General features: G+C 35.3%; 1 protein-coding gene across 6 annotated transcripts in view; it reads left to right on the top strand.

Moving 5' to 3' along the window:
* The window catches only part of STRN3 (striatin 3), a 59,212-nt gene that overhangs the window by 10,042 nt on the left and 36,895 nt on the right, over positions 1-12,275 (top strand). For all 6 annotated transcript variants that reach the window (XM_030274605.4, XM_030274608.4, XM_030274606.4 and 3 more), the window contains exon 2: positions 8,834-8,937. In XM_030274605.4, coding sequence (XP_030130465.3) covers positions 8,834-8,937 — 104 coding nt within the window. The remainder of the gene's footprint in view (positions 1-8,833; positions 8,938-12,275) is intronic.

The raw sequence follows: 12,275 nt of genomic DNA, 5'->3' as shown, positions 1-12,275 counted from the left end.
AGAGAAAAGATAAAAGCATATTCAACAGTTTCTTTTGAATCTCTGATTATTGTTGCATGGTTAAATATGAGAGTTTGGGTCTGGACAGACAACTACTTCAGAGGCTTCAAAGTGAAGTGAAATTTCTTCAGGCATTATTTTAGCATTACTTTATGTAGAACATGTCATTAATAAATGACATCAATGATGATGCCAGATGTTTTCAGAATGCATGCTGCACTGTGGTGACATAGCTTGTGATGGCCAAGAGTATTTCTGAAGTGTTTGAAACACTGTAATCTGTGGTTACAGGGTATTTTGCTGTTGGTTGTCGAACCTAGTGACTTGACTCATACTTGTCCACAAGCTTGTCTTTGTCTGTTTTCATTAGTTCTTCTGCAGAGAAGGTACTGCTCACAAGCTTTGCATCTCTTAAGCAGTTCATACTGGAATAATGTACAAAATGTTTAAAATAGAAAATTTACATAGGAAGTGCTGTATACAGTTTTGTTAATTGACAGAGGGAATACTTAGAGTTGATAGCTAATATTTTTAGCAAGAGTCAGCTTTTGTTATTGGTGTTGAAGCTGTGTTGTGGGCTTTTTCCAGCACAGACATTTGGGAAATACCACGACTTCATGGATTTAAAAAGTGCAGACATGCAATAATTTCTTACGAAATGATATTCCAGTAAGAATTCATTTTCATGTGTGAAAGAAATGCTAATTTTTGGCTGACATCTGGAGATGTGCCAGTTGACTAGAAGCTGACTAGCATCCCAGCTTTCAAGAAGGATGACCCTGGTCACAAGAGGCCTGTCAATCCCTCTTCAGTGACTGGTAAAATCATGGAGAAGTTTATTCTGGGAGCCACTGAAAAACACCTGAAAGACAACACACTCACTGGTCACAGCCAGCATGGCTTCATGAGAGGAAAATCCTGCTTATCACACCTGGTTTCCTTCTATGACCAAGTGGCCCACCTTGTTGATCAAGTAAAGCCAGCTGATGTAATAGTTTTGGATTTCAGTTAAGTTTTTGATACTGTCTCTCATAGGATTGTTCTGGACAAAGTGTCCATCTGGATAAACACATCATGTGATGGGTGATCGCCTAACATCTTGTATAAACTTCTTTTCTGTAAAAGGCACATGAACACTTATATTTTATTTCATTTATTGGAAAAGCTAATGTGAAACAAATTAATTCTCCATAGAAAGTCTGTTAAGAAAATAGATCGAGGATTATTAGTTTTACTTTGTGACTCGAACTTCAGAAAGTTCTTTGAGGAAGGCTACTTATATTGTCAGTCTGAACTGTAAAGAGAATTAATTTGTGTTTGTTTGCAGAGCTTTCTTAAATTATTATTAGGAACATGACTACCTTAGAGTCTTTGGAGCTTGCTTTCAAACATGTTTCATGGATTACTTAACCTGCTTAAGAAATGCTGTTGAAATATGGTGTTCAGACTCTTGATAGAATAGTGTTTATACCTAGTAAGTATTACTTTTGCTGCTTATGTTTTACTTGGCTGTTTGATTATCTTGTGTGATGGCATTCAATATTTGAATGGAAAGATTTTAATTCCTCAGTAGAATTATATTGATAGTGGTGAAGAAAACTTGGAGATAAAAATGAGTGAGCATTTTTTGAAGTAATAATGAGCATTTGTGTCTACTTAGATTATGTAGTGGCTTCAAGCATTCCTGTCAACTGTCAGTTGAATAAAGAAATAATGCTTGTTTAATGGCCTTCAAATAAAATTTGCTGGATCTCAGGTCTGAAGTCTAATTTTGGGGAGAGGGAGAGAGCTGGTATGTAGGGACAGTGACTGATATTCTGACATTGTGACATGGAGCATTTTGGTAGTTCTTTTACAGTCTGTTGATGATAATGAGCAGATCATTTTCACTCTTCCTGAAGTTAATGTTATAATCGAGTGTTACAGAGTAGAATGTGCTTTCAGGATGGTGAAAGTTAGGCAGGAGTTTACTTTTCTGAAGGAGTATCTCTGGGACTGAAATTGAAAAGGAAGACTAATTTATAAATTAAACTGTGCTCATTGTTTGGTAAGTTTTAAACTGAAGCAAAATATTATAAGCCTGTTCTTGCAAGAAGAGCACTACTACAAGAGTGATCAATGAATGATAAACTCCCAAGGCCACTTGCATTTGTTATTAAAAAGAAAGATTTTATAATTAACAGTTTTTAGACTTGTACATTTTAGTCCTTGAGGATAATGCTACCAGAGTGTGAATCCATTGTTTTTAGTGCCTTCTACTTCTTCAGGACATATAGTTTGTCTTTTTTTCCCCCTTACATCCATACTCCTTACTGGATAAAAGTTTATGAAAAGAGAGTTGGTTTACTTTGTTTACAAACCATGGTGTTTAGAGGGTTGTTAGACTTTAAAAACACAATTATAAATTGTATTAGTTTTGTTACTGTACTGTTCTAAATACCACTTTGGTTAAGAGAGTGGCTGTAAAAATCCTAAGAAAAAATCATTCAGTGAAAAAATTCTTAAGAAGAGTGACAGAAGGAAGGCAGTTGTATGCTGAATGTAAGCTGTAACTTCGAAGTTTGACCCTAATACAGAAGAGGATGGAATTTATGGCTGGATTTTCTCCAAGTTGGTCAAAGAAGCTGATTAAACTTGACAGTACTGGCCCTGTAGTGAAGAGGCAAGCCTTTAAATGTGACCGATTTGCTGAGAGTTGGAAAGAGGAAGGACAGGTTAAGTACAGGAGAAAGTTTTGCAAGCCTGGTCTTTCCCATACGCACTGTAGGACTGATGAGGACTTAAGGATGAGTAAATCCTTGTATGTCAGCTGTGTCATTAACCTCCTTAGAGCTAGCTGGATTTCTTGTTTCTGCTGCTCTTATCCAAAAGTTGCTCTAGTATGTCACTTTTCTAGTGGTTAGGATTTGCTTTTAACAAGCTATCAGATCACTTGAGTCTTTGAAAAAAGTATAAATTGAGGAGCAAGAAATGATCATCAGCTCAAATGGAAGAGATCTGTAAAAATGTGACCTTCACAAAACAGCTTTGCTGCTCTAAGTGTAGTAGTTCACTATCCCCATGTTTAACTGACTGTTCATAAGGTTGTGCAGAAAATTACCTTTATTTGCAAAGGTTGATCGAATGTACACTGGTATTAACTAGTTATTAAAATATTCTTTTTTCCACATCTTTAACCTTAGCTTATTTTATGAAGCAAAGATCTTCTGTTAATAGATAAGGTGTTGTTTTTATTCTTTTTATCTTCCAATTATTTTTTTATTCTACAGAGTCTTTAAAAGTAGTATGTCTTGAAAACACGTATGATCCTGATCTTACCAGTGACATCTATTGTACTGTCAACTTAGTAGAGAGGGAATCTCAAGACTTTAATTTACAAAAGAAAGATGATTTTTTTTAAATTTATTTATTTATACTAGTCAAGATCTCTTTTAGTCCTCAGTTGACAGTTTAAAGATTAATTGCATTCACAATAAATATATAAACATAATCAGATCTGTAAGAATACGCTAAAACACATACTTTTAGTTGTTCTGAAGGAATTGAAGTTTCAAACTGTGTTTGTTGAAAACTGAAGGTGAAGGCTTCTCTTATGTTCAGGTTCCCTTTTGTGAGTGGGAACTAGAACTTTGATTACTGCACAGATGTGTTCACTCTTAAATGACTGTTAGGAGTCAAATCTTCCACCTCCCCTGTATTTTTTAGTTTTCCAAAACCATTCTACTTCAATTTCAGCATAATAAACACCTAAAAATCAAGATTAGATTAGTATTATTGTATGATAAAATGTTCCTGTTGTTCTGAGGTTTGTGACATGCCCAGCTAGGATAAGCATACCGTTCAGTGTGTGGACTGAGTAGTTTCAGTGTATTGCACGTCTTTCCAACTTACTGCAGGCCTTTCCTACCTTCCTCCTAGAAGTCTGAATGGACTTTGGAAAAACAAAACACAAGCACTGCATAGCTGGCATTACTTCACATACAGTTGAGTTTTTTCAAAATAAATTTATAGAGACCAATAGTTAAATTTATAGAGACTAAGAGTTAACAAAGTTTAAAACTGAAATGGAAAGGAAGTATTTTCTGAGTGTGGTCCTGTATTGGTAAACTCATTAGAATTTGATTGTTTGAAGTGTATGGGAAAGTGTTAGTGTTTCAGCAGTTGAGGAGGAAGCTTTAATCAGTCTTCCATGCTTTACCATCCAGGTTTCTTTCATGCCTCTTTTTCCCTTTAATACATTTCACTAGGTTTGAGATGCTGAACAAGTATTTTAAATACGGCATGTCAGAATTTATTAATACAATAAGATTATCAAATCCTATCTGGATATCCTAACTACTATAACCTTTAGGTTACATATGCAATTTTACCTTCCCAAAATGCTGTAATAACTTCCTTCTTGTATCCTCAATGGCTTGGAGAAATATGTTTGATCAACGTGAGCTTTGTCAGGCTTTTCTGGGCAGTTTAAACAATAAAGTGCAATTTTAATGTAAATGCTGCCATGGTTGGTACTGTATGAAGTGTAGGGAAGAATTCCAGGAGTTTCTTTCGAAATAAGGGGTGGGGGAAAATATCCTCATTTTCTTCCCAGGAATATTTTCCTTTAAATTTTGATATATGAGTTTCCAAATGATAAACAATATTTTTAATAATTTCAAGTTACTTGTAAGTAATTTAGTGAACTACTTTAAGTCTTCTGTTACACTTTCATCAAACAGTATAATTGCGTACTGGGGATGTGGAGTATCAGTGAAATGTGATTTTAATTATTCCTATAATTTAAGGGAAAGTTTCTTGTTTGAGGTCTTAGAGTTTTTGTGAAAGACTGTTGACTGTTTTGAGTATGGTCAGACTTCCTATTTAAAAGATGAAACCCCTTTCAACTACAAAATGCATGTATGTCTTACATACAGCATGCTGTTAAAACAGTACTGAGTTTACAAAGTGTAGAATATTACATGTTAGAATTTTTATTTGTTCCTTTCTTTTTGTGCATTTTGTAGTTTTTTAACCCCAGACAGTTCTTTGTCCGTTGAATTCTATCTTGCCTAGTTTCAGGCGTTATTTAATGCATCCTTGCACAAATACAAAGTATGTGTCACTCTTCTCAAAGCTCCCTGAATTCACTTTCAGAATAAAGCTGAGCGAGTTGGTGTGGTGGTACTCTTTATGTGCAGCTGAGGGCCAAGGTGTAAAGGGAGCCCAGAGTTGTTTAAATGTCAGTTTTGTAGAAACATAGTAGAAAATGCATTTTGATTGAATTTTCAATTCAGAACAGTTAAGACTTATATTTGACTTTCTTAATCTCTCTGTTCATGTTTTTTAAACCCTTCAGCGCTAGATATGCAGGTTATGATGTCGTGATTAGTTTAGGCTGAACTAAGAAAATGTTGTCACTGGAAGGGGTTGTTACGTCTGTATCCTGTTTGCACCCCTTGTGCCAGCCTGAGTTACTCCCATGGCTTTACAGACAGAGTAGGATTAGGAAACTGATGTAAGTCAGAACCAAGTAAAAAATAAACAGAATTATTTTCTCAGTAGATGTGTTTCAATGCAAGCAGCTAAGTCAGCACAGCAGAAGGAGCAGAAATAGGAGGAGGATTGCTCCTCTTGGTATCAGCCTGGGGACTTGCAAATCAGTTTAAGGCAGTGGAAGGAATTCTGTTATAACTGGAGAGGGTGGAGTATGGGGTAGAAAGGTGAGTATAAAATTGTTGTGTGCCATTTTCTTTCCTGGTTTTTGTGCTACACAGTCTTAAGTCATCAGTATATTTAGAAATCGCATCAAATCTATCTCTTCTGAGAGCTGTTTCAAAGCAAATGAGTATATAAGGATTGTGAAAGTTGTATTATGTAGATATAATTTTTGTGCATTTGTCTTTGTGTGTAGAACCTAAGTTCATCACCCCTGAGGGCAATTCATTTGCTTTGCACTTTTATCAACCATGAGATTTACTGCTTTTCAAAAAAGGAGGTGTGTTCATTCATAGGGCTCATGGTCGTGCAGTGTATCAGGTTTGACACTTGTCCTTTCTCAGTTCAAGACTGAAGGAGACAAGCTGATTAATTTCTAGAGTAGATTTTTGGCAATCTGATTCTTGGTTTTGTATTGAAGGCCTTGATGACTAAGTATTCCTCAAGTCTAAATTGATTTTCGGTGTTTCTAAAGAAGTGAGCGTAGCTAACTTCTGCTATGTTTTAGCCATGTGATGGTTACAATGAGAAAAAAGTAGTAAATCCCCAAATCAGTCAAACATGTATACAAACAATTACAGAAAGCAATTCTGATAAAAGTCTGCTAATATAGGCAAAAATGTCAGAGCTTCAACTGCAAAGTGCATTCTTCTGTGGTAACCTTTCTCTTCAACCTATTGGACTCTGTAAAGATTGTTATAAATACTGTTGTATAGAAAAGTGGGGTTTGGGTTCATTTTGTAAAGCAAAATTTTGGGATTTTATTGTATTTTTTTTAATTTTATTTTTATACTGTTATTCTGTAGTAGTCTCAAGATCATGTAGCTCATTAAGCTGTTTGGTTGAAAAGTATGAGGTCCAGGCAGTACTTTCAAGTATGGAGACTTGATTCTGTGTGGCCAAGTATTCCTGAATCATTTCCATAATGAAAAAGTTTGGCTGTGAGCATTTGGGAAGCAGATGCCTCCCTCTGTGTAGGTTACAATTACATTATTTTCCTCTCTGAGGGTGCAATAAGGGTCAACAGTTGCAGCTAAGATGTATCAAATCGTTACAAAAGGGTCCTGGCCAATGGAAGAAAAGTAAAGGGGAGAAGCCCATCACTTACAGAAGACCTTAATTTTGGAAAGTGTTGAAAGCTGCATTCAAGTCAAAGGGCATAGGAGCTTTCATAACCCTCATCAGATAACTACCAGAGTAGTTCTGAGTTTATTTTTGTAGATGGGGTCTGTGGGCAACCATTAAACTCTCAAGTGTTTGTAATATGCTGTCGTGCATATGTACCAGTAGCATTTTTAAAAAAAAACACATTTGTAACTCTTTTATGTGTGCTGTGGAACAACTGTGCGCTGACTAATGAAAATTGGGATAGTATGTTAGGCTTGTGAAGTTGGTCAGTTGCTGCCCTAGGTACTAGAGGAGTGGAAATTACAATTTTAGTTGTCTGTAGAAGGCTGTTAACTTTCTATTTGATTAGAGTAATTTTTGGAGTGTTTTTTAGAATCTAGCGTAGTTGCAGTTGAGTATAGTTGGGTTTGTTGGGTTTGCTGATTCTGGACCTTGTTCTCTACCTTTTATCTTTACATATCTGTGCGATCAGTACAGTCTGTTTGGGTATGTTTGGGGTTTTTTGGTGTCAGGTTGGTGTTGTTTCCTCCCCAGTCCCTCCTCTCTTGCAATGTGCTTTGGCTCCTTACAGTTCCTCACCAAGTGCCAGTGGTTAGTTGAGTGCTTTCATGACAGACTTTTAACTGAAATTCTCATAAGTGCCTTGTTCTCACTAGGATTTTAATTGATTGTTTCAGTAGTTAGCTTATGCAAGGTAAAGAAACATATTTTAATTTGGTTCACCATAGAGCACAAGGCCAGAGTGGCTAAAATCAGGGTTGATGTGTGAAGTCTTACAGGGTGATAACACTTGGGCTCAGGAAAGGAGCCACGCGAGAATGCAACTCTGCAATCACCGTGGTTAGACTGTTTCAGACTATAACCACTGAGTAATGAAAATGTGCAACCACGCCCTTTGCAAAAATCTTCACGGATAGATTGGGTGCCGATAATAGCACTTCCTCCCTCCTCCGGTGCCTCCTTTGCTAATGAAATGGTGGTGGTGTTCTTGAGCTCAGTAGAGCAATGTGGTCTCTCCTTTACTTTCCTTATTCTAAATCCCTTTTCCAAAAAATTTTATAGTGAACCTAGTAGTGAATTAGCTAGTCAATGACTTCAATCAAGTTAAAGTCATAGAGAGGACAAATGAGTTTGTAATTATGTTTCCCTAATGATGACAAATCCGCTGATGTCATTAACTGTTTAAATTTTGTATTCCCATCTGCTAATTCCCTGGTATTCCGTAGGATGCTTGCAAAAATCAAAACACAAGTCCTTTCACTTTGTAGTGAAAAAACTACTTTTTCCCTTGATAAAGTTACTGTGTTTATTTTTTAACTCTAATGTTTTGCAGTAGTTGAGATGGCTTATATATTGTGCTGAATTTATTATCTTCTACTAGGTAAGCAGGCAAGTAGGAATTTTCCTTGCTTCTTTTTAAGTTAGGTGGGGAGTATGACGGATGCTTTGGGAAAAAAAACATTATTTTTCTTCATATAGAGCAGCACACTAAACCCAGTTGTCCACTGATAGTCTAAAATTCAGGTGTTTTCACTACTAAGTAAAATGTGAATCCATAAATTAGTTGTTTCCTGTATAATGGATTTGTAAATTCTTTATTTGGACTTATGTAATCATTTTTTCATCTGATCAGTATGGTGGCATTAAAAGGTGAATTGCTAATTGCAGTGTACTTAATTTAATATGGCTTTTGGTTTGGAAGAAAATGTATAATAGAACTTATGCTAATAATGCTGTAAGGACACAAGTGTGTGCATATATCAAAATGTTTCATTTGGTTGCCATTTGTGCCTTGTAGAGTTACTACATAGGCTTTAATACCTGTTCATCTTGAACAGAAAATAGTAGTCTAGGGTAGAAATACTTTCGTTGTTATTGAATTGCTGAAATAATTAATACAATACAGTTTTTTTCCTTTTCTTTCTTCCTTTTGCGACAGACTTTGTTGCTTTCTTTTGGGTACAAAAGGGAATAAAATGTTTTTGCCTCTTTTTTTGTGTGTTTTCAGGCTCGGATAGCGTTTTTACAAGGGGAAAGAAAGGGCCAAGAAAATTTGAAGAAAGATTTAGTGAGAAGAATAAAAATGTTAGAATATGCATTAAAACAAGAAAGGTAGGTATACAAATTGTTTAGTTTTTTTTCTGACCTGAAAAACTTAATAGACTAAGATGATTTCCCTTACATTAAGTGAAATGCCTTATTAGATGATTCTGATTTACTTTATGTACATTATCTTTAAGATTGCTTGTCTTCACCTTGTGTTTTTTAACAAAATTTAGTGTCTTCTATAATAAAAAGTTGCATAATTTTCAAAATGTTTGGACTTGTGTTTAAATAGACAAACAGGACATTTTCTCTTTTCTGGGTTCAAGTTAGGTTATACTGAGTAACCCCAAAGGGTTCATACCTTATTACTATACCTTTATGTGTGCTTCAGTTGTGTTAAATTGGAAAGGATGAAAAATACTGCTCTCTTGGTCCTTTTCAACTATGTTGTATGTGTTGCATGATGAAAACTATATTTTGTGAAGGAACAAAATAGTTTAAAAATTGTTTTTTCATTTTGAAGTTGGTGGTTTTGGGTATTTTTCATATGCTAGGTGCTTGCATATTTAGCCTCATTAGGTATGTTTTCTGTAGCATTAATTTCCTGCTTAAAAAATTAAAATTTCATTCAGTCTGTACAGGCTAATGTCCTTCAAACCTACCTTCTTTTGTTGCCTGATTATTTTATTTAACCAAAATTGGTAGTTAATTTTGTAAAATCACTTGGGAAATAATCTTGTCAAGTGCCTATACTTTCAGTAGAGAACTCAGTTTATATTTTTAATTTCATCTTACCTCTAAAAAGTAGTTGAGTCCAATGGTGAAACATCTTGACAATCAGGCAACAAAATATGTAGGCTTTATTTGTGTGTTTTGATTTTGGGGAAAAATTCCTGCTGGAGTAAATTTTAAATTTTGTATCAAAATGTGGTGAGATTTCACCTGGATATTTTTAAGTTAGTTGTCCAAGCATAAAGTATGTCTAAATACATTTTATATTATGGATCATTATTATGAGTAAGGGACTAGTACAGAAATAAGTTTCAGTTGTTTTCATATTAAACCCTAATGTTTTGGCAAGATGGCTTCATTCTTCTGTGTGAAGAGTCCAGTATAGAGGTGCTTCAGAAAACATTGTATGTTCATACAGAAGGCCATATCGGCACATCATGAATTTTCTAGTGAAATAATAGGCAGAAAGGATCTATTACTTCATTCAGCCCTGTCCTTTTAATGGAAAGTAATTCAAAGTATTGAGTCACTCTGGGTTAGGGGCAGATGAAAGGTATGCAGTCTTGGGGTGTAAAGAACACTGAGCATATCAAAGAAATAATATCCTATTATGGCAGATGCAGGTGTCTTGCATGTAAGTAACTTTCTGAAGTTGAAGGAAAAGGTTTTGCTTATTTTGGCAGTAATGAACTGTGTGCTGCATAGGGACTTTTTGCAAATATACACCATAAAGCAGTGAGAATTGCCTGCTTATTTAGATAAATCAGAGGCACTTAATTTCACCTGCAGAGTGAAGGCATCCTATAAGAGGATGCGTAATTAGAAGTTGAATGGCACTGGTGAAACCTCATTGCTTTCCTGAAATGAAGCTTCCTTTATAGTCTTCCCATGAAATTCTAAAATTCATCTGATGGCTAAGAAACCTGTAAACATGTACACCAGAAGAATAACAGCAGGAGCATACTGTTTGCTTTAGTTCTTGTGGCTAGTGGGTGCAATCCAACACTGCAGTAGTTTTCAAGAGGAAGAGCCTGGCTTAAATGCCAGCCGTAATTCTCATGAAGATTGCTTAGAAGTGGGAATTGAAACTTGAGTTGACTGGTGAGTGTGTGGGAGGCAACGAGGAAGCTACAAATGCTCCATAGTTTGAGGGGATTTAACTGTGAAAGCATGATGGATTGAGTAATTGAAAGCAAGCAGATACTGACTTACCAGTAAATCATCCAAGAATTATATTATGTTAGTTTCTTGCTTGTTGCACTCACTATTCAGGATAATAGACTTTATTTTCTTGTCATTGTTCCCCTGAGTGAAGAATCACAACTAATGAAAATACACCAGCTTCAAAGCAAAATAAATTCTGAGAATTTCAGACATGAAGATTGTTGACAGCAAATTTCAGTGTTGCACCTAATTTCCCCCACCGTTTTTCTTCTTGCTAACTCCCTGATGCCATCAAAAAGTTTCATGCAGTGAAATACCACTTAAAAGGAGTCGGGAACAAACTCATTCAGACAACTGTTGTGATTTCTCAGAAAAAGGTTATGAAGCAGAACATCAATGTGTGCATTAAATAAAATGCATTAGTTGTTACAAAGTAGTTTGATATTTCTAGTATTTATCGCTAAGCATGTATAATACTGTTTTAGACAAGTAAAACTATATTTTAGTGTTCTTAAATGCTTTGATAGTTGATAATTTTTTAGTAATAAAATTAGATCCTATGCAGTTATGTGAATGGAGTTTCTTTGTTTGTATCTAATGGGTGTTCTTTTATCATGCTTTGCAGACCCAGCCAGATGTTGTCTGTTGTGTGCTCTGAGCCACTCTGAGCTTTGTTACCATAGTCTTTAATGCGACTTGCTGAAATCATAAAGCTGTGGCTGTATTTTGGCTTTGTGGGCTTTAGACTGGAGCTAATTTACACCCTTGCAACTGAGTGGTGTAATTCAACAGTTAAATAGCAGGAAGCAGTTAAATCAAGTTAGGGTGTTGTTTTTACTCACGGAAACCTAGACTTAGATAAGTCAATGCTCCAAAGATTGAAACATTGCTCCTTGTAGAATTTAGTTACTCTGTGGTGTGGAGGAGTATTGTCACTGACTTGTTAATGACATTGTAGCTTGTTAGTTTTTTAAAGTATTTAGTAATGGCCCCAACAGAGAAAGGAATAGATGTGTGTGAATATATAGTTGATTGGAATTTAAGAAGATTAATTTTTGTAGTGGCTAGTCATTGGTATAATTCTAGATCAGATACATCATCATCTGTGCTAATGAACAGTTGAAGTAGAATTTTAATTAGTGTTTTCAAACTGTAACTCCAAAATGGAGCAACTGCTCCTAAATAGTATGTCATAGCTCTAAATTGAACAAATTTAGGTTGCCTTTTCAATTATAGTGCTTTATTGGCTTCACTTATGAATTGAGCAAAAAATATTTTGTCAGTTTTATTTGACTTGAATTATTTTAATTTTGGTTGTTCAGGGTTGCTTGAGTTTTTTTACCCCCCAAAAAGGCAGTACTTTATAGGGCATATAAATTGTAGTATGTACTTGTAAATCCCCAGTCTAGCTTGGCAAGTTTCTTAAAGGGGTTTAGGTTTTTTTTATATCCCGAGGCAGGTACATGGGAAAACATGACAAAGTTCTCAGGAAATTGAACAACAAACTT

The sequence above is a fragment of the Taeniopygia guttata genome, chromosome 5 (assembly GCF_048771995.1).
Source record: "Taeniopygia guttata chromosome 5, bTaeGut7.mat, whole genome shotgun sequence".
Taxonomy (NCBI): Eukaryota; Metazoa; Chordata; class Aves; order Passeriformes; family Estrildidae; genus Taeniopygia; species Taeniopygia guttata.
Note: the sequence above shows the minus strand (reverse complement) of the source record. Positions and strands in the feature narration are given on the sequence as shown.